Raw genomic sequence first — 22,730 nt, 5'->3', positions numbered from 1 at the left:
TGTCACTTCCATCTCCCAGCCTGTCACTAGTCCGACTCTCCCTTCTACCCCTCCCTTTTCCTTACCAAGATATCAGCAGGATCAGAAACATTACAAGAACAACAAGAAAACACAGCTTTCATCGATCCCAGGAAATTGATACCATTTTGTTTGCTTCTCAAACCAGATAGCTTTTATAGGATTTCCTATCCTCCAGGGATGAGATGAGATGCTGTTATCATGATATGTTGACACAAATACAGCATGTTTCGGGTCATTCTTGTCTTTGCGTGCTGTTGTGAGGGGACTTCAACCCATATTTAAGAGCTGGAGAGTTCCTATCTTTTTTTCCCTTCTGGATGAACTGTTTGTAACCTCAGTGGATGCCATGTTGGATGGCTCTCATGTTTTATCTGATGAAAGAAAAGATATCTGGTTCAGCTGGTTTCATGGCCTGCATGACAGGGGACCTGTTGTTATTCATCGCTTCACACCTTTCATTACATCTAGGTCTGATGTCCTCTAGGAAAATGGCAGAGAAGAGGGAAGGTTAGGGGTTGACAGTTTAGCCTATCAAGTTCTGAGGGAATTTTCTGCTGCAGAAATCATTATTTTGCTTTCATTTAATTGGTACCTTTGAATTCTATTGCCTATCTCATAATCGAGAAAGATTAGATGTCCTGGCTAAATTCAGTAAGACTACAAGATCAGAGAGAAATTTGCAATATTTTTCAGTTTGAGAGGGAAAGAAAAAAGGAGCTTTACTCTTCTCATATGTGTTGCCAACTTTAGTATCAAGTACACATTCAGCAATTTAGAGGACTTTGAAAATTCTGTAACAAAAACAAATAATTTTATATAAACATAAAATGCCTCCAATGAAACATCTTTATGAAAACTAGATAGGATATGACTTACTTCCATGTTTGTGCAAGGTTTCACTCTGAGTGAGCACAAAATAGCTCAAACCACACAAACCTGATGATTTTATTATCTCCCTCAGAAGAAGCATCGCATACCACGAGTATAAATCTTTGTAAGAAATCAAACGAGGTTACAGAGTCTTGTAATTGGGAGGAAACATGTCTGAATGTTACCACATCATATATTTACATCAAACAGATCTCAAGAAATACTTCAGATCTAGATCTTCTATTTTCCTTCTTTAACATCACTGCCATCTTCAGACATAAAGAAAAAATTCTCACACTATAAAACGAAGGCCATCCCTCGCCTTCCTCTGGTCAAACAATCAAACATCATCATCACATCCTATGGGCATCCAACTTCTCTGGTTGCTAGGCAACCTAAAGGGCACTAGCATCCTAGCCTAGCTACCAACACACCTGCTTTGATGAATGCCAGATATATTTCCTGCAGACCGTGGTCAGACAACCAACCTGTTTTCCTCCTCAGACAAACACAAACTTAAAAACCACAAATCACAAAACTCCATCCACTTTCACTTTTGATTCTGAGTACAAATCAAGACCCCTTCCTCTTGCAGGTATTTGATGTTTATATCCTTTTTTATAGAGAGCCACAAATTTGTAAGCTTGTCAATCAAGACCAGAAATAAGGTTGGTGCAAAGTGTGCAAAATTTGATATTCATTTTCCTTCTGCAATTCATTGATATAATTATCTCATGATCTACCTCTCCTTGTAAGGGTTCATTCAATGTTAAATACCTTGATGCCCCAAAGGAAAAGTCCATCAGTAAAAAACATCATGGTTCTCAAGACAAATTGTTCATTCACATGCTCTCTACATCTGCCCATCTCAACCATAGGGCCACAAGCTCTCAAAGGTGGGCTGTGATGTTGGCCAAAAATGAAAGAATAAAGATTAATATGTGATCAAAATGGGCCTCAAAAACATTTGTAGGAGCTAAAGTGGGCCTCGGGTTGAAAAAGGTTGGGAAGCACAGCTCTACATCATCATAATTATAATAACTCTATTCTTGATTACTGAACAAATGCATGAAGAATATTTATGTCCTTAGCCTCTCTAAATTCTCTGCTGCATTCAATGAAAAAAAGAGAAATTCTTGATGTTTAACTAATTGGGACAAGTTCCACGCTAGCATTCAAGAGATATAATCATGATGTTGGTGTCATCTTTCGTCATCTTATGAATGGGTTTAGGATTTTGGGAGATATTGCAAAAGAGGTTAAAATTCTTTCATTTTCACTCGATGACACGATGTATCTGTATACTTGTGGTCTCTGGCATTAACACTGCACACCTGCATTTGAATGAAAAAGCTCAATATTTCAGCAGTGATTTATATATTGTGGAAGGTGATGACTGTACTACATAGTGTTAAAAAATCTGCTTGTTTGTAAGGTCACAGTCAGACCGCAGCACCCGATGATTCGCTCGTATTTATTCAACTCGTATGCAAGCCCGCTCTAGGCTTGCATACGTAATGAGCTGCGGAAGGGGATTTTGTCCTTGGGCTTTCGGCAACAAAAATACGCCTTATATTCACAAATTTGGTATCAAATCCAAGGAAAATATGTAAGTTATCGTCACATGTTACTCAAATTATTGTAAATGAAAAATATCATAGCGTAATTTGAGCTTGAAAAATGATGAAAAAAGTAATTCGTGTAGTACACGTTCAAGACGTCAAAAGAATACCAAATTCACCTTGTGTCTCAATGAACATGCATTATTTGGTAGCCCATCTCTTAATCTTTGTATCCATGTAAATATCTTGACAATTTGTTGCTTAATCCGGTCAGGAACCAGTAAAATATACATCGATGTCAGTGCTGGTCAGCTTGAAACCGTGCAATCTCAAGAGTAAGCTCTCTCATTGGACAGTGCTTGCATTCAGCGCTTGCATTACGTCATTACACTGCTACGGTTTCATGCCACGTGCGTGCAGAGCGCATGCTTGCATAGGCATGCGTGTAGATTTCTGTGCTTCGGACAGAAGCTAGAAACTAGAAGCTTGGTACGGCGCGCGCGAATGCAAGCGCTGTCCAATGAGAGAGCTGTTTCGCACCACTGTACACTTTGTGTGGAGCATACTTCCGGCTTAGGAGTGAATTTTACAGACATTTCAAAACGGAAAAACTAGTATAAATCATGCTTGCGTCTCCTTGACTCCAATATATGATGAGCATCTAAGTTTCCTCTCTATGAAAAAGCCAAAATCAGAAACAACGGTTTCTTAATCCGGTCAGGAACCAAAAACAGACTTTAGATAACAAAATCTTCTGTGAAAAGCAGGTGAAATTTACGTAAATTCAACTGATTATAACGTCATAACAAGAACCGATATTATACGCAAATTTGGTATCAAAATAAAAATCAAAGTCTGGGGAACAACTTATCGTGACTTGTAACCATAATGAATGCATGTAAAAGTCGCTGCACTGTGAAAACCAAAGCCCTGTCAAACTCTCGCAAAATCTCGCACTCAAGAGACACCTTCGGAACGCAAAGATCGTCAACGAGAGTGCTGAATAAATCTTGCCGGATCGGCTCATTAGCATACGTGCTGCGGACTGACTGGTCATACTGAAATTTTTGGGTAAAATTTTTTTTTAAAATTTCTTTTTTTTTTTTTTCATGTAACAATTCCTGTCTTGCCATGGTACTACTAGTTAAGGCTGAGCGCAGCATGTTTCAAACATATCTGCCTGACTATCAAAAATAAATGAACATATAAGACAGAGAGTTTCTCATCAATCCTGTTTCATGAAACTTGAGACAGAGCACACTGTAAGTCGTGACACGATTTCCCTTAATCTCTGCGACTCCTTACTGACTTTTAAAATAGGGCCACAGTCCACTGAGGAGGAAATGATTGCTTAACCCACGGAAAATTTGGATAATTAGCAACTAGATTCTAAAGTAGGTCATGCAAGAAGCGCATTTAGTGAAACCAAGTGTTTGTCCACGCCTCCTGTGAGTTCTAAAAAAAAGGAGGGTATGACACAAACTACTGTATTTAGATCAAGTTTATTTCCCTGACCCAGTTTGATGCATAATTGCCGGGGCACAGTCAATATTTCACACTTCAGCTTTCTATTTGTCACACCCGATAGCGGCAAGAGTGTCAACGAAGCGGATCAGTCACCCAGATCAAGGGGAGATTCTAAATCTTTTTTTTTTTTTGAGGAGGGAGTCCCTCCCAGGGGCTGATCCTCCTCTTTCGGTCTCAGATTGAAATCCTTCACTTCAGCCAAGTCTCTTGTCTTCTTTTCCAGGGAATTTGACACAAAATTACTGTTTTGTCACACATATTAACACTTCTAGGAAGAGCTCTCAACATTCTTGAAGGCAAAATTACTGGTAGTACCGATAGTTGACGTTTTTTCTTTGCATTTTGTATTCAAACACAATGTCACTTGATATACAAATCAATTTATATCTAAAGTTAGTCTTGGAATGATGTGTAGAATAAATATATAATCTGGTCCGCAACTATCATATGCTTTTATATAAATCTGTGAATTTACGACATTATTTGGTCAATGAAGCTTCCTAAACAACTCAAGCACTTCATCATACTTCTGATGTTTTATGAAGAAAGAGTTGAATAAAATATAAAGTAAAAAGAGGCTGTGTAAAATGTGCAGACAAACAGCATAATTATGCGCTGCTCACAAAATGCTTTATTTCTGCTCTTTAAAAGAGTTATAAATGGGACCTTTCAATGCAACACACTCAAAGGAAAGACAAAAATTCTTCTGTTAATGTATGGAAAGCTATGGCTATTCTGAAGTCTCACATCAAACCGTAAATGTTTTTCTCTTTCTAAATGAAGAAGAAAGGATGTAGATTCTGCCCACAGGGAACTCTGTCAAATCTAATTTCAAAACAGCCTTCACTCATTAAAATACAAATAAGCTTATGTTCATATTGCCAGAGAAATTGTATCATAATCACACTAGCCTAACGTGTGCTTCACCACTGGACTGGTCATTGATCAGGACAATGATCCAAAGCGGTCAAGAGTCTCTGTCCAGTAGAACTTGACCTCGCCTATGGGCACAGACTGCCACATGTCCTACATGTACATCGAGTCTGAACCTCTCCAACAAAAACCATAAAACGCTTACTCCGAGTGAGACGAAACCGGAGTGGACCTGGATTATCTTCTCTCCCAAGAGACTTCATATGGCTTGAACTCAACTATTTTTTAGTGTCATGGTTGTTTTTTTTGTAGTCTTGTGTTGCAGGGAAAAACCCATTTTCGTCTCATCCTCTAGGGCAGCAAAAAACTCAAGATCAATGACTTTTTGGCCAATAAACTCAGATTTCAAACAGAAAGAGAACCACTCACAAAAAATCATCTGATAAACTTATTCATCCTTTTGTCTCCCTGAATTGATTGAAGATATTTTAAAAACAGGAACAACAACCACATAACTGAAATTTGGTCAACAAGCTATATATGATTTTATTTATCGTAATCAGTCTTGTTCATGGTATAAGAATAAACTGCAGTATACTGAACTTGTACAATTCTTTCTGTTTGTAACAAAATATCGAGCTGGGTTTTCGACAGCTTATATTTTCATGTAATAGCAACTTTTGTGGCTAAACCTTTGTAGTGCATGTCCTTCGCGTACCTTTGTGAATAATTTTTCGAAATTTCCTTGGTCATATACATCTAAATCCATGAATTACAACTGCATGAATCCAAACTTTGTTACATGATGAATAAATAGATGTTGAACGAGAAGCATAAAGTCACTAATTCCAAAGACTTTGTCCTGCTTTAATGCTCTTTCAATTCTCTGTAGATAATAAGTGACTTTCACTAAGACTCTCCAGCCAGATAACTCCCCAAATGTAATAAGGACTCAACTCACCTGAAAGTGGTCTCCCGGTGTTTGTGTGGGTGTGGTGGGGTCCTGTACGGTGGAGGGGTCGCCATACCCCGGTGGTTGATCTGTGGGGTACTGGCCCAGGGGTACTCATCATAGCCCCTGCAGGTGTAAAGAATAATTAGGAATAAAGTTACCCCTTAAATAATCTTTAAATGATTTCACTTCTCTTTGTGAAGTTCTGAGGATTGTTGTTGTTCTTGTTGCTGCGAGATGGCACTTGATAAAGATTAAGAAGGAAATGGTGATATGACTAAGAATGAGCATTGAATGACAGAAAAAAAAGAGAAATATAGAACTATATTGATATTACTGTAAAACATGATATATTCGCGGCATGAAATTTTCACGAATTGGAGCCGATGGCATTTTTTGCAGCATGAAATTTTCCCAAACTGCAACTGGCATTCAATGCATATAGTGTAGGCAAGAACTTTCATTGCATTTTAATTTCGCAAATCTTGGCGCTCGCGAAATTCGCGAAATTAAAATGCATGCGAACATTCCTCGTTTTACAGTATCTGCCATTAGCAAGTTCGAAAAGATATCAGGGCCTACAGCTCTACAGAGTTACCAGAGTTGAAATGCTCTGGGACCTGCATGAGCTGATGATTTGTTATGATATGTATCACAGACCAAATGTGACCGGCGACAACGGTTTCAGGCAAAAGTCGGGAATTTTGAAAATTCATTTTTTCACTGAATCACATTGCCCATTTCCTAAGCTTTGCATTGATATAAAACACTTGTATTCTTCGGCACCATAAGTGGGCATAGCAAGAGAAATAAAATGCACTTTTTAAGTTGTTAGCCTGACAAAATTGCGAGAAAACAGGCTTTGAAGATTCACCTCTTTCTCAAAGACTATGTCCGAGCGTCGATGCGAGGGGAGAATCACCCATCCGTACGATGGTGCCAATCGATGTTAAGCTCCGCCTCTAGCAACCACATCGCCTTCTGATTGGCTCACTGAGAGAGTCAAATTTCCCGGGCACCTTCCTCGGAGCTCAGCGCATGGAGCCGAAAAACAATGCGTTTCGCTCGGGTTTGTTTACAGTGCGTCTTTCAAGATGGCGAATACGATAATTGCACGTATGGCGTACATGTGTGTGGTCCACGCATTACGCAATGGCATCCACACGCCATGACCGTGTGCATGTAACAGGAGCGGTGGCGAATCCACACATTTACAAATCGCGTTTTCATTGTGGTTGATTTGTCTATATCATTGGCAACCCTTTTGAAGGCAGAAAATTGCTTGTGCTGGCAAGGGTCACGCTTCCTGTTTGTGTTGTTTTTACAAGACACGCATATGTTGCTTTGTTCGGTGGTGCTAATTAAATCAAAACAAACAAACAAACAAACTCGACTCGTTAGTTTGGTGCGATCTTGACGTGTAGTATTTGAATATAATTAGTCACATGTGACCGCTCCTTTCCTCTCATCTACTCCAGTACCTTCATGCTGTCATAATTTCTTCTACTTGTACAAGTAGACAAGTTTGAGAATATCTAGTTTTCTTTTCACACGGTTATGTCATGCTACATGATTTTTGTTTCACTTCCGTTGTAGAACATTGCGGTAGAATAGTTTGGATAGAAAGCCAAACGAAGAGCACGCACTACAGAGCGAGCGTATATAAACCACTATAGCAAGAACAATGGAGCATGTAATCGTGCACGCGAGGACAAAGCATTCCCCAAACGTTGCAACTGGTGTCTCGAAAGCCGAATTATGTAAATGTATGCGACGCACCAGCCAATCGCATGCGAGACCCCGCGCCGTAGCAACGCTGGGGATATTGGCGCGGAGTTCGAAAGAAGCTCGAAACTGACGAGTGCGATCCAACATAGGGTGTTTAAAATTCCATTTTCGATAGGAAAAACTTAGTCTTATGCTATGAAATTTAGTGTAGATGTAGAAAACATATCAAAGATTCGATTTCTGCAAAAAACCTAAATCGACAAAAATAATGGTCAAAATCTTTGTACCCCGCCTAGGAGGGAATTTCCTCTTGCGACTTTTGCCTGAAACCGTTGTCGCGGGTCACAAATATTCACTCATTATTATGCTTTCAAATAAATGTAAAATCTCTCATTCCATACACCTTACCTGATCTGCCTTCATTTCAGAGTGATGCAACTCTACACAGATTTTTCCAACCTTCCATTTTCAAACAAAATTCATGACTGCACTCCTCTGTGCAAAAGCAGATTATCTAGAAAATCTCAATTTTTCAACCTGTCCTCATTAAACATCACGAAAACAAGCTTTTCCAGGATGACACAGGATTGCAGGTGAAGATATAGAAAATGTGGATGAGGACCCAGAATAAAAAGGAAAGAAAAAGGGGGACATGAAGTGGGTAAGGGGTAACACAAGGGGTAAAGGGGAGATCAGGTTAGGAAGAGAAGGAGGAGGAGATAAGAACATAGGTTTAGGGGGATAGCGGAGGGGAAGAGATTATGAGATCATTTTACAAATAGATCCAAGAAGATGAATAGATAGCCTGGGATTGAAAGAAAGAGCACCGTTGGAATAAAAGACCTACAGTCAGAAGGGAGATAGTGATAGTAAAACAGAGAGAATGGGATACAAAAAGACATAGAGAAAAAGAAAGAGAAAGAGTGAGAGAGATGGAAAGATAGTAAGTGTGAATTGAGTGAGAGATATCAAGAATGAAAAAGCCCAAAGTGTGAGAGATAGAGATCAAGAAAGACATGAAATATAATAAGGAGGCAGGAAAAGAGATATGAATACATACAACAGACAGCCAAAAATATGACTATACATTTGGAAGATATGATATAAATACAAAATACTGATTTTTTTTTTTCATAAAAGGCACACAAAATCTGTGTGAGCATAATCAGAGACATATATGTGATAAGATTCAAATCAAAACCAGGTAAAGATTCGTCAAAAGTCTTCATAAAGGAAAAAAAAAATGGGGGGGGGGGGGAGGAGGAGCATATTGACGCTTTCAGAGGTGTTGCTATGGACTACACAATTCAATTCAATTCAAAGGTTTTATTTTCATTTCTTTCAAAAGAATGTACAAAAAGTATAAATTCGACAATGGATAGGAAGATGTTCATTAATTACCTAGGGCATGATGCATTCATGGACTTGTCAGAATCTAGCTGTGCCAAGATAATTTAAAGGCTAGTATGTCAAGATAATAACCAGCATTGGTTTAACTTTGAAAGAGAAGAATATAACTAAGTGACTTGGTCTTTGTTGATGTATATAAAGTATAAACATATAAACTTAGCAATATGTCATCTGAACAGTATAAGAGCCACTAAAACTATAATATATACCGTACTATGATAATACAAATTTACTGCTGAATTCAAAGTAATGGATATCTGCTCATAAGGAGCACACTTCAAACCTTGGAACCCAGAGTGCATGAATCAAGTGTTGCTATGTCAGGTAAGCCTATTCAAAGCTTTCTGTTTTTCTGCAACAACATATATAACAACAGACGTGCATACACAGAGAATCACATGGAAAAATAGTCAATTTCCTGTGTATGAAAACATGGCAACCTTAGGTTTCAGTAGTGAAAGTAAATGTATGTACATGATCACACTTATTTTCACTAGGAAAGCATGACTAAACTTATAAAATCTCTTCCACACCTGTATATAGTACAAAAACACAGGCCTTGCAAACCAAGTCCTTGGTCATTCAGATTGGATATCTTTGACATTCTAACACTACACCTGCCTACAGGAAGTCCAATATCTGGACAAGGCTGCACTCTCTTGACCGGCCTAGGTCCTGAGATTGATCACCAATGGACAGCATTGTGCAATGATGTCATTGGGACAAGATGACCAGGTCACCAGGATGTAATCTTACATCACTGTTAACCCCCCCCCCCCCCCCCAAACACCACCAATGCTAGTTTTAAAGATACAATAATCTTATGAAATCACATACATACAATATCTCCTTAATCCTATATAATGCATTTATTTCTAGATCTATGTTCCTGCCAATCCTTAACTGACTGCATACTGTAAAACATGATATTTTCAAGGTATGAAATTTTCGCCAATTGGAGACGACGGCCTTTTTCGCGGAATGAAATTTTCCTGAGTTCCCTCTAACATTCAATGCATATAGCATAGACAAGAACTTTCAAGCGCATTTTAATTTCACGAATCTTGATTCTCGCGAAATTAAAATGTACGAGAACATTCCTTGTTTTTCAGTACCTGCCTTTGATTTTTTTCTTTCCTTTCATGAACTATGCCATTCAATTAAAAAACTTTGTATTGCAACCAATCAATCAATTGCCCTTCATCTACATAGATAAGCACTAATTACTTATTGTTTTGAATAACAGCCATGATAAAAATCATGGTCATACATGCTTGGGTAGAATTCAAACTCACAACTTTCTGATTGTGAGGCCTGCATTATACTCACAAGACTACTGAGTTTCATCTGATAGTCATGATGGTTCTGATCCCTTATGTCGATGAAGGGCAATTTGTCAGTATAAAATAAAGTGCAATTAAACCAACTCAATACAAGATTATTCAAAATTTAAAACAATTAAATATTGACTACTGTAACAAAAATGCACTCTATATTGTAATGCAAAGTGGAAATTTTCTTAATTTTCTCTTAAAAGTGGACAGCACATATGATCATGAATTCACATCTGAACTCAGAATATTGTCTCACAAGTACTAATTGCCAAAATATCATACTTGTGTAACTGTAAATCCATAAATATTCGCTGAATGAAATTTTGGCAAATTGGGGCTGACAGCCTCTTTTTGCAGCATGAAATTTTTGTGAATCGCTACTGGCATTCAATGCATATAGTGTAGGCAAGAACTTTTGTGAGCAGTTTAATTTCATGCAATCTTGGCTCCTCATGAAATCTGCAAAAATCATTGCATGCGAAAATTTCTGGCTTTAAAGAACCAAAGAAGAACTAAAATGTTCATTGTTGATTTACTGCTGCCAAACTGTTGCTTTAGAAGGTGAAATTTTGCATGAAATTCACTGTCAATTTTTTTCTGAACTGGGGCTTGAAGTACTCCAGGTCAAATCAAAATATTGAGACATAAATACACCATGATCTTCTTAGAACTGCAAAGAATATAAAATGTAAGATCCATTTCCACATCCTTCAGGATACAGTCATGTTTTGAACATTATTTCTGCAGTGTGCCATTTCCCTACTTTTAATATCTTTTACAATTTGTCTGAAAGGAGCATTATGAAATGATTGACATCATTTCAAAAAATCATAACATACAACATGTACCATGTCTAGTATGTGGTGAGAAAGACTTTTACAGTCAAATCTTTTGGAGGAAATTCTCAGCATTTCCTGCAATGACTTGCAGACATGACACCAAATTGAAGTCAAATCTTGGCTGTCGGTCTCAGACGGGCTTAGCAACAACACTTCTCTGAGCCAAGACTGACAGTTAACCCATTTCACAGCTCTTTGGCACAACAAAACATTATTTGGAAATCCCTATCATGTTTCACAGTTCTTGACTGCACTATGAAGAGATATTGGGAAGAGCATGTACAAAAAGCAATAAATGCACTTAAAACTAAATGCGGGTATGATGAATATATTAGACAAGTCAATCCTAGGAATCCTATGACCTACTTCACTGTTAAGTTCATCTACAACTGCAGCCTGGTTGAATTGGTTCAGTTGAGTGATAGACGGATGGCTGCTAAAACACTGCTGAGCTGACACAAAATACTGGAAGTGGGAATATGTGGACTCCATATTTTGTGGTCTCTTTTTCATGAATGAGGAAATAAGAAAGTCACATGTGAAGACGTAGGTGATTAGATCTGCAAGCGGTTCTACACCAGGGGGGATCACTGTAAGTATGGTGGATATACAGCTATCATGTGATACATTGGTTAATGTTCTAGTTACAAATTTGTTGGTTTGTTTGTGACTGTGTATGGTCCATTCTCTGTAATTACAGATAACTACCTTTCAATTCGGAGGTGATACTCTGAAACTATTAGCTAGAAGCTGAAAAATACAAGCTCCGTCATGGCTATGCTATTCACATGTGCATCTCGTCACTCATTGGTCCAGTTTGTCATCAAATTAACCCTCATAATTTGGACGATGGGGAGTCGTGAGATGAAGACTTCCTGTCCAAGGCAGGGCAGGCCGATGGACCAGGCCATAAAACAACAGGAGGGTAGAAAAGGTGAGGGGTGGAGATAGGTAGGGGAAGTACTTGAGTTGGGGGTCAACCTGTTTGGAAACTTAAGTTGCTTGTATTAGGTATTGTGTGCTCCGACTCAACACTCTCACTATAGTGGCTAATCTTTTTCTCTACAACATATTTTCATCCCTTTTGCCATCTTCATACTTCTTCCGTGATCATTTTGTACTGTTTAATGGGATAAAGGATGGACATACATTTCATCACCATGGATTCATATAATGTGAGGAGGAATGAGTCAGACTACAGGGGGTAACAGGTTCATGCATCTGGTGAGTGTTACTTGTTAACCTTGTTGTGACCATCACTTGAATCCAGGCAATGTTCTATCATAACGTGTAGACTCTTACTGGATAGGCAGAGTTAACATGCTCCCTACGAGATCTTCAAATCCCGTATACTTTGTACAGGGCCAACCACATTTCCAACGCGGAATGGATTATGGATAGTTTGATAATCAGAAGAATGATGAAAAAGGGAGAAAAAGAAGCAGAAGACAAGAAGAAGAAGACAAAGAGGAATTAAGATGAAAAGGAAGAGAAGAGGAGGAGGAAGAGGAGAAAGAAGAAGAAAGAGGAGAAGAATTTGAAGGAGGGCAAGGTAATGGAGAAGAGAAGAAGGAAAGAAAAAGAAGATGCAGATAAAGAAAAAAAGGAAAGCTAAGATCGAATCTCCTTCATCTGATGATTACAAGGCAAATGGAAAGTACAATTGAAGGGGTCGGTGCAATATAATGCTAACCCACACTTTTGTCAAAATTGAGTTACATGCATTTTCATAATCCTTATTCTTCACTCTAACCTCAGTGAAAATATCATATTTGAATTCAACCAACAAGATGGTAAAAAATGCATGGATTCATGTTTTGTTAATGTGCAATGTATGGACTTTCCAAACATTCAACAGCGATTATCTCAAAATGACCACTGTGTGGGTTAGCACTATATTGCATCGACCCCTTCAATTGCTTGGTGTGCTTTTCATCACTATATCAAACCCACTTACTGACAGATGACAGAGTAATGTTTCATATTTCAGCCCTTGAATAAAACCCATCTACCAGTACAGTAAATGATCATACTGTCCATGAGTGCATAGAAAACAAAGCAATGGGTGGCTTGTGGCATTTCTATATGAAATCAGCTCTGTTTCCCTTTTAAGAAAAATAGTGATCATTTCTGTCTTAAAGAACTCTGTGGAAATCAAATTTACGCTTTGACCCTTATTTACTTTGAAATCATGTATGACATCACATCTGACTATTTTTACAGTTAAGGTAACTGTACTTAGATTGATAGGATACATCAAGTACAGTTGTAGAAGGTGTTATTAAAAAAGGAAATATAGCAAGTCTTGAAGCCTTTGGCAAATGAACCATCTTGTATCTCAAAGTAACAAACATTGACATTGGGTGGGATTCCTACATCTGATATCTATGGAAACCTTTTTACTTGCCTTCATGAGTCATGCTACACGTTTGTCGGCATATATATTTGATTAGGTAATCTAATATGTATTTATGGCTTTTAACCTTTAGTGGGGATCATGGAATCAATCAATTTGATATGAATGCTATGACAGTGATCTGCGCAATTCAGAAGCAAACAGAAGCATTTCACATGGAAACCGAGAATTCTTTTGAAGAGATAAATATATCAGCTGGAGCTCCAATATGACTGTTTAACTTGCTCTTCTTCTGTGGTGCAAGTAGAAAACGATTCATCGTCCACCTACTCGGCAAATCTGCTTCTCAGCTCATTAACTGGCTAGTCATGGAATGACGTCAGTTGCAGACGTGAAAAAATTAACTCAAGCTGCCTTTCTTGCACTGACCCTGGAATGCACTGGGGGAAAACTAAATTGAAGACATGGGTTTGTTACGGTCACTGTACTTAATGGCATGGAGGGGAAAATATGTTTTAATGTGGTGAGTATTCATAGTGTCTACTATGCAATGTGTATGACTTTACATTGTATATATCTTTCAGAACTGAAAAACAAAAAAACAATGACTTCTCTCCCAAAATATGGAGAGTCTGTTCTTGGTCCAAAATCAGAAAAAGGTAACATATGTATAGAATCTGTGGAGTTAACACCTTTTGCTCCTTAATGATTTAAACACAACTTAAAAATTCTCTCTGCAGGGGATAGCCATTTATAGAGTGTGATCAGATTAGTTGTGAAATATACACCAAGATATCAGTTATTTCTCCAGAGATATTTTAGTGTGATTACCAGTGATGTCACTAATGACATCACAGTCTGATTACCCATGATGTCACTAATGACATCAAACAGCTCGGTGGCATTCCTTGTCTCCATTTTAGCATTTCTTCAGACTGGTCCTATCTTGCATCCACACCAGAGCATAACACAGCTAATATCTTTTGTCTTGCCTTTAAGTTGTATATGTCCTATTAATGCTAACTTGATTTTTGCACCAAAATCTATACCTTTCTTAGGTCCAATATTTCTAAAGATTTAATTAATTAAATTCCTGTGCCTTGTCATATTGGTTTAAAGTCGGCCTTTTAAAGTTTATTTCTTTTTTTCCCCCCATTTGATGTGTATAGATCTAGAAAATTTCCTGTTTGTGACAACTTGAGATAAACTCATTTTTTTTTTTTTTTTTTTTGGGGGGGGGGGGGGGGGAATTGGTCAAAACCCCCTTTTAATGAAGAGCTTGCATAAACTCTCTAGAGTTTCCATGATTAGCCACATACTTGGCAATGATTTGTAGGCCTTGGCTAGCATTCATCGTGAGGAATTATAACCAGAGGTTTCTACTTTTCTGTCTGACATCAGGAGTGTAAGATTGGACAGTATCTTTTAATTTATCTTGAGGTCACCTAATGAATGACCCACACAATTTTTTCACATATGGGACTACAGTTTTACACAAACATTTGTGCAAGTGACTTGGTTAAGGAAATCTTCAATCACACACCCCTCTCTACAAATCACCATTGATTGCCGACGGATACAAGATGACCTCTTGTAACAAGCTTAATCTTTTTCTTAATGTCATAATGTCATAAATCATCAAGTATACTCATCACAAATAAAGTAATCAACAAGGTCATATCAACCCAAAATTAAGATTTAAAAAAAAAACCAAAACTTCGATAAATTATCAAGAAAGATATAAGTCTTAAAGAGATTAACCTCTTAAAATATCTGTGATCTACCTACTTAAAGGTGAATGACAGTCTCTTTGGTTGTAATCATATTAGAAAATTTAGGATACATTTAACTGAGATTGTATCAAATGTAGAGTACACAGCTCATAAAATGTGTGTGTGTGTGTGTGTGTGTGTGTGTGTGTGTTTGCATTTTTCATAAGGAAACTTATGACTGCATTATTTCATAGTCTTTTGATATATATCTTCTGTATACATTATATATATATGAGGGATTAGAGCGTTTTGCTGCTAAGAGAAAAACATAAACAAATGCTTCATGACTTACATGTACATGTGTAGTTGATCACCTGATGTACATTGTATATCTAAGAAACAAAATTAAAGGAGAAATCCAGTCCAAATATAAGTTAGTCTGATAAAAAAGAGTAAAATCTTATGAGTTCAATGATAAAAATTTGACTGAAATCAGATGAAAAATAAGGAAGTTATGACAATTTTGAAGTTTTGCTAATTTCTGTAAGCGTTTTCACCTCAGCCCGATGTTTCGAAATAGCGCGCTATTTTCTGACTTGGGAAATTAACCCGATCACGAAATAGCGCGCTATTTGATAATGTGAACACAAATTAGCACGCTAATTGTATCGCTCTGGTCGAGAAAATTTCTTGAGTCCAACTCGGGAAATTTCTGAAATAGCGGGATAATTGGCAAACTAACGCGCTATTTGATAATGTGAAAACGCCTCAAGAAATTAGCACGATGCATCCTATCATGCCTAGCGTGTGTGACCCGATCGATCGAGGCAAACTGCACACAAAGCATGAGAAATTTTTGAAAGTGCACACATTACTGATGCTGTTTGCACATGCTCAGCTGTCGAATTAGCTCGAAAAAATTTCGGGCTAATTCTCTTCGGGCTGATGTGAATAAGAAATGAAATAGCGCGCTAATTCGCAATCGCGAAAAATATCTCGAGCTTGGATCTTTATCGGGCTGATGTGAAAACGCCTTGTGAAACAGTTCTTGTATGGTGGATATGAATATGCAAATGAGTGAGCTAACCATGTCATACCCTCACAATTTTCCATTCATCGTGTACAAAAAAAAAAAATGATGAAAATGCAATGTTTTTGTCATTGAAATCTAAAATATGATGTTATTCCTTGCTGAATAACTTCAGAATAGTGATCAGTTAGATGTACCAGGATTTGAGCAACAGGCATAATTGCGTTTGAATGAAAAACTGGAAATTTCAGGATTTTATGTACAAACTACAATGAATATGACAAGTTGTGAGGGAGTGACAAGCTCACTTTGCCATTTGTATTTTCATATTGACTAGTTCAAGAAGTGTTTCCCAGAAAATTAGCAAAAATTTGAAATGTCATACTGTATACGCTATAATTTTCGCGTACATAAATTTTTGCGAATTGCCGCTGTCACACATTTTCGCGAGTGGTTAAATTCGCGATTGGGGGACCAGAGAAAATATGAAGTGGCAAAGAAAGTGTGAATTTTCAACTTACTAGCGAATAAGAATGATACTAGTTATACACTGCATGAAAAAAACTTACCAAACTCTGCGAACTAGTAAGTTAGAATTCAACATTTTTTAAGTAGTTCATCGCGCTAGATTTCTGATGAGTGGTCCCCTTGCGATAATGGATTGGCTCTCTACAGTATTCGTAAGTAGACGTGGACGTGCGCAAACAAGCTTAGCCAGTATGGTCTGTTCGGTAAGCCGTGACATGGTATACTAGTACTGAAATGTTCGTATCATCGAGGCAAGGGATTCATTTTGGAAGGTAATATTTTCGCGTGTTGTTAATTTCGCGAATAGCTCCCGACTCGCGAAATTCGCGAAAATAAACCCCCCGCAAAATATATAGCGTATACAGTAACTTCCTCATTTTTTACCCGATTTTGATCAAAATTTTACCATTAAACTCGTAATATTTTACTATTTCTTATCAGACGATCTCATATTTGGACTGGATTTCCCCTTTAAGAGGTAGTCTCTTCATTTACACGATGTCACTTCAAGGATATTTAGGGAGGTATCTGCCTATCTTTTATGACATAAAAGGCTTCAGATTTACCTGCCTTTGTGGTGACAGCATTGCAAATTGAATTAAGGCTGGTTAGTGGATGGAACGAGGGGTCATTTATGGATTCATTAACTTCACCCTTTTTCCTGACTGAGGTTAATTTTGAGAAGCCGTAAGATTCAAGGTGTGCAAATTCTGCTGCGTAACACTCTCATGGAATCATGCCCGCAAGACTCCGATGAAAGACTGTCAACACTGCAACAACAAATGACCTCTCTTCATTAAAGGCATTGTTTACCATTGGCAGCAGTGATTTAAAAAAGTGTTTGATTTATCAATTTGATGCATACATGTATGTGTATGTCAGTTGCATCACAAAACATCCTACCATATATAATTTCACAATAAAGCCTAAAATATGAGGAAATGTCACTATTTTTCTCAATAAACCATAACTGTAGACAGTTTATTTTGGAAACAATTTTCCGATAAGTATTGATCACATTTTGTATATTCAACAATACTTAACATTAATTATACCGATTAACATTTTCGCATTGGTTGTTTTTATCCTAACTCACATTTCAAAACCATTTTGAAGCACTACAGCTGGGTTTTTGTTTCATCTGCAAATGGTAAATAAAGCCTGTAAGGAAACATCTTGAGGGGAAAGAACATTGCCAGACCAGCTGTGACCCTGCATCAAAAACCCACAAGAAGTTGTATGGGTTGATAGTCCAGTATGCCTAAAATTATGTCTTATGGGTCAATTGAATTATTCATTTTTTTTTTTGCTAATCTATATTAATGTAAAACCAGAAATGTCAGTGTGTATTTTAATTTTGGGAATTTTGTGAGAGGCAAGATTTGCAAAAGATATATATGAACATGGGACAAATACCCAAGCGCTCCAAGGCAGACAAGGCATATTAAATAAAAGCGAGATATTATTCAGAGGGGTGAAGGTTCAGGTGTGAGTTTCTTCAGTTTTGTCTCTCTCTACAAATGAAAGTAGTATATATCATCAGACAGCTAAAAATCTCCTCTTTCAGATGTCAACCATTTCTTCAAAATCTTTCAGTGACCTTTTGCTTAATAGTTCTGTGAAACAAGGTCACAAGTAGCTCTATGTGACAGAAGACTTTCTGCACTGCTTTCCTAAATTGTAAATCATCAGCAGCCATTGCCAGCCATGAACAAAGATCCATGTCAACAGAAACAATCACTACACAAGTTACATGTACCTTTTTCCATATTTCTTCAAGTCGTTTAAAACTTTAATTTTTGTATTTTAATTTCTTCACTGAAACACTACACAAATATTGTATTTTCTTGTGCTAGCAGCAACATAATAAATCTTATAAACTTAACCAAGGCAAGTCACGAACGAGTGAGTTAAAGCATAAAACATATAGAAATAACATTTTTCCCCTTTGCAGCTTTCAACAAATAATGATAACATAGAACTGACCTTTTTCTTTCCAGTCAGAAATCCGCTTGTGGAATGAAAACAATATTTTCTAACTTCAAAGACCGAGTGATGATCAAACAAAATGAAACTGTACTGTCTTCCTATGTCAAATTGTATTATCTACAATGCACATATCTCTTATTCCAGTAAAACAAAAAAGAAAAAAAAAAATCACACTTGCTCCACAAAATTGCCAAATTTTTTAGTTATACCATATGCAGGCGGCTTATAAGTGCTTTGTAAGTTTCTGAAACTTTTTTTGAAAGAGAAGAAGCAGGGCTGAAATTCCCCCTCCTTATTTTCTCCCTTTATTTTGAGTAAAGAGGCTGGAACTCATTAATGACACCCCTGCGTCTGTAGACTGATACTTTCTCCAACCCCTCCGATCCCACGGGCACATGGCTTGCATGAGTCCACACGTGATGCGCAGAGGATGAATAACCGTGACACCAACCATCCCGAGTTAAATCACAGTGACAACTCGCCACCCTCTGATCTATGATGGAAATGATGACCTATCGAAGGTATCTAATTAGATTGCGAGTGAGTCATCATAAAAAGTGACATGCGCTTTAAGTAGAGGAAACATCAAAATGAAAATGTGCTGTCCCGGAGGAAAGTGCATGAAAGTTTTGAAGGAAAGATGCAAGCCTTCCCAACAGTTTTCATTTAAGTCTATGACACCGCCTTACAGCAATGCTAGATCAGTATCTCCTTGTATCTCGAAAAACTCTGTCCTATATCTTAACTAGCATCTAATGATCTTAATAGTATCATCTGGGGGTAGAATTATAACATTTTACATTGATGGTTCACTCACACCGCCTGAGGGAAGTTGTAAATGAGTGGGCCAAACAAGGAAGAGGGTTATAACAGAGATAAGGAGATGGATACTATATGGATAGAAGTGAAGATGACATAGACTATACAAACTGGGAATTCAGGTAGAGAGAAACTGAGACTGACAGACTGACCCACATACATACATACATACATACATACATATATACACATACATGCAGACAGATAGACAAATGGGGATAAAGACATACATACATACATGAAATTAACAGACAGACCCAAGAGAGATTTAGAGAGAACATATGATTTAGAGAAGATCCACACAGCAAGATTACCCTGAGCGCATTGCACATTGCAGCTTCTGTGCCACCTTGTCTCATGTTCCCTTGTCCAACAAATGCCATAATCAGCTAATTTTGAGCAATATCAATATTTTGATATCATAAATCCCAAGAACGACACCGGGAGCCACAGGTTATTACATTCCACATGTATGATGTCACTGAATGAGCAACTGGCCAATTATAATTCCCAACAATTTAGATAATCTTGGTAAGTAGGTTATCACTGCGACTCTGTTAACATGTACTATCCGGGAAATCAATCACTAATTAACAATAAATCTTTTTGACCCCCCGTCCTCTTGACAGATAGGGACGCCAAAAGACTCAGCTCATGTGCAGAGGAGATTGTGAACTCGAGCACTGATCCTACTTCACCCCCAATCACATTCCAAGGCTTTCCTCCATCAGAGCTTCATGTTCCTGACTTGTCTCCTTCCATGAAGCATCCAGCAAGAAAAATTAAAAACTTCACAAACATTTAGAGAGAAAACCATTCCATGCATGGCCCAGGACAGATAAGCCAGATGAATCTCTTCTTTTTTTCATCCAGATGGTCTGAACCAACTGAATTCATGATGTCTCTGAAGAACTAAAAGCCTGGCAGAACCTAGGGGGACACATCCGTGCCCGCACCTGCCCTAAGTTGGCACCCCTTGGCACCTAAGATTGGAGAGCTACATGGACCTCTCCCTGGTCAACACCTGGACATGGTTTTATCTCAGCTGACTGCAAAGTTTACAGGGTCATTGAGCAAGGTAAAGTGCTAGATCATTAGTCTCTCTCCATTTCTAAGATTATGACAAATTGTAGATGCCTTTATGCAGCTTGAAAATCTGAATATTTAGAACTAATTCTTGAGTTATCATGGGTCAAACAAGTAACTTGTATGCTGAAACAAATTACTGGAGAGCAGATACCTTAATATCTATACTTATTTTTCTTTAATTCATGGACAAGCAAGGATACAGGAAAAAGAAAAGTTGACATGGTATAGTATCATCACAACTGTCCCCTTGGTGCTAAGGCTTCACAAAATGCCTGAAATTCTGAATGTTGAACTACTTCTTAAGTTATCATGGCTCAAACAAGTAACTTGAAACAAATAATTGAAGAGCAAATAATATCTATCCTTCTTGATCGAGTTATCATGGGTCAAACAAGTGACTTGTATGCTGAAACAAACTACTGAAGAGCAGATACCTTAATATCTATCAGTTCTTGTTTTTAAATCCTTGACCAGCAAGGAGACAGGAAAAAGAAAAAATGACCTGGTATAACATCATCACAACTGTCCCCTTGGTGCTAAGGCTTCATGAAATGCCTGAAATTCTGAATGTTGAACTACTTCTTAAGTTATCATGGCTCAAACAAGTAACTTGAAACAAATCATTGAAGAGCAAATAATATCTATCCTTCACAAAAAAAAAAAGAAGAAAAAAATCCTTGACAAGCAAGGAGACAGAAAAAAGCAAAATTGACCTGGTATATTAAACATCATCACAACTTTTCCCTTGGTGCTGAGGTTTCATAACTTTATCCATTCATTCAAAATTTAATGGTATGATGGAATATGTGAACAAAACTTGTGGACCATCCTTGTATCCCTGAAAGAGATTCCAAGGAAGCAGATGTCCATTTGCATTTGGCTGCTTTTGTATCTTACGACGTTGTGCAATGTACATTCTGGCTGAGTCAAAATGTGCATATGTTCACTTTAATGCCCTGTGTGTTTTTACAGAGAAAATTGAACTTGAACTTGAACTTTGTAGTGTTTAACTGAATAAAAACCCCAACAAATCTTCTGTATATATCTTTTGTAACAATAACAAACAAAACCGCACTGATTGAATGCAGAATAGTCAATTTGTTCACAGTTCAAAGCCTGTTGAAAGTCACATTAACCCTTTGTGTACAACATGGAGAATAATCCTTTGCGTACGACATAGAGAATACGACAGTGCTACTGTGGCACGTTACAAACTCTTTGAACAGAGGATGGCAGGGTCAAAACCTATTATGTGAACATATCAGGATATCATGCTCTACCCACCATTTCCCTCTAGGAATATAAATGAAAAAACCTGCCAAAATTGGGTCATGCTAATGATAGGGTACTCAAGGAAAAATACTGTGCTAAAAACATTTAAGAGCTCAGGTTCCCCTCTGTACATGACAATATATATATATATATATATATATATATATATATATATATATATATATATATATTTTTTTTTTTTTTTTTTTTAATCACTACTAATCATATTCTTTATAGTCCATGTGAACAAAGAAAACCATAAGGTGACGAAAATTTTACGAGGGACATTATGTTGATTTGAAATGAATTGATTTGTTTTGTGACTGCAACGGATGCCAGGAAGTGATGAATGCTTGTTAGCAAGCAACAAAAGGAGCAAAGGTTTAAAGTCCCCTCCGAAGAACCCTGCAATGAGAATGATGTGCCGTTGCAGCCAGGGGACTTGAACTGGGGACCTTGATGATTGACATAACATGGTCTGATCCACTGAACCACAACAGCTCCTTTTGCCACAAACTGCTATCTTGTTTTAATACCAAATTGTAATTTCTTCATACGAGTTAGGGTATGCCTGGTATGAACACCACTACTGATTTCTTATTGGCGTAGATAATGTCACATTTTGAAGCATCCATTATAGTTTCAAATATTGGATCTTCAGGGTGCCTCCTACACAATATAACCTTGCTTGACCTTTAACAAGTATTTTGCCATTTTGAATTATTTTTTTTTGTTCCATATAATCAACAATGTTTTGTGGTCATCTATTAAGTCGAACCCTTTCCCAGTGCTCAGAAAACTCTGGGATATGAACTTCTC

At 37.5% G+C, this 22,730-nt stretch overlaps 1 protein-coding gene across 1 annotated transcript in view; it reads right to left on the bottom strand.

Moving 5' to 3' along the window:
• LOC139745245 (epsilon-sarcoglycan-like) overlaps nucleotides 1-22,730 on the bottom strand; it is a 107,448-nt gene that overhangs the window by 5,750 nt on the left and 78,968 nt on the right. Inside the window, exon 11 of the mRNA XM_071655649.1 lies at nucleotides 5,815-5,931. Coding sequence (XP_071511750.1) covers nucleotides 5,815-5,931 — 117 coding nt within the window. The remainder of the gene's footprint in view (nucleotides 1-5,814; nucleotides 5,932-22,730) is intronic.

The sequence above is a fragment of the Diadema antillarum genome, unplaced genomic scaffold (assembly GCF_040938485.1).
Source record: "Diadema antillarum isolate AM-2024a unplaced genomic scaffold, OU_Dant_1.0 seq00001244_RagTag, whole genome shotgun sequence".
Taxonomy (NCBI): Eukaryota; Metazoa; Echinodermata; class Echinoidea; order Diadematoida; family Diadematidae; genus Diadema; species Diadema antillarum.
This window is presented reverse-complemented; position numbering and strand designations above follow the sequence as displayed.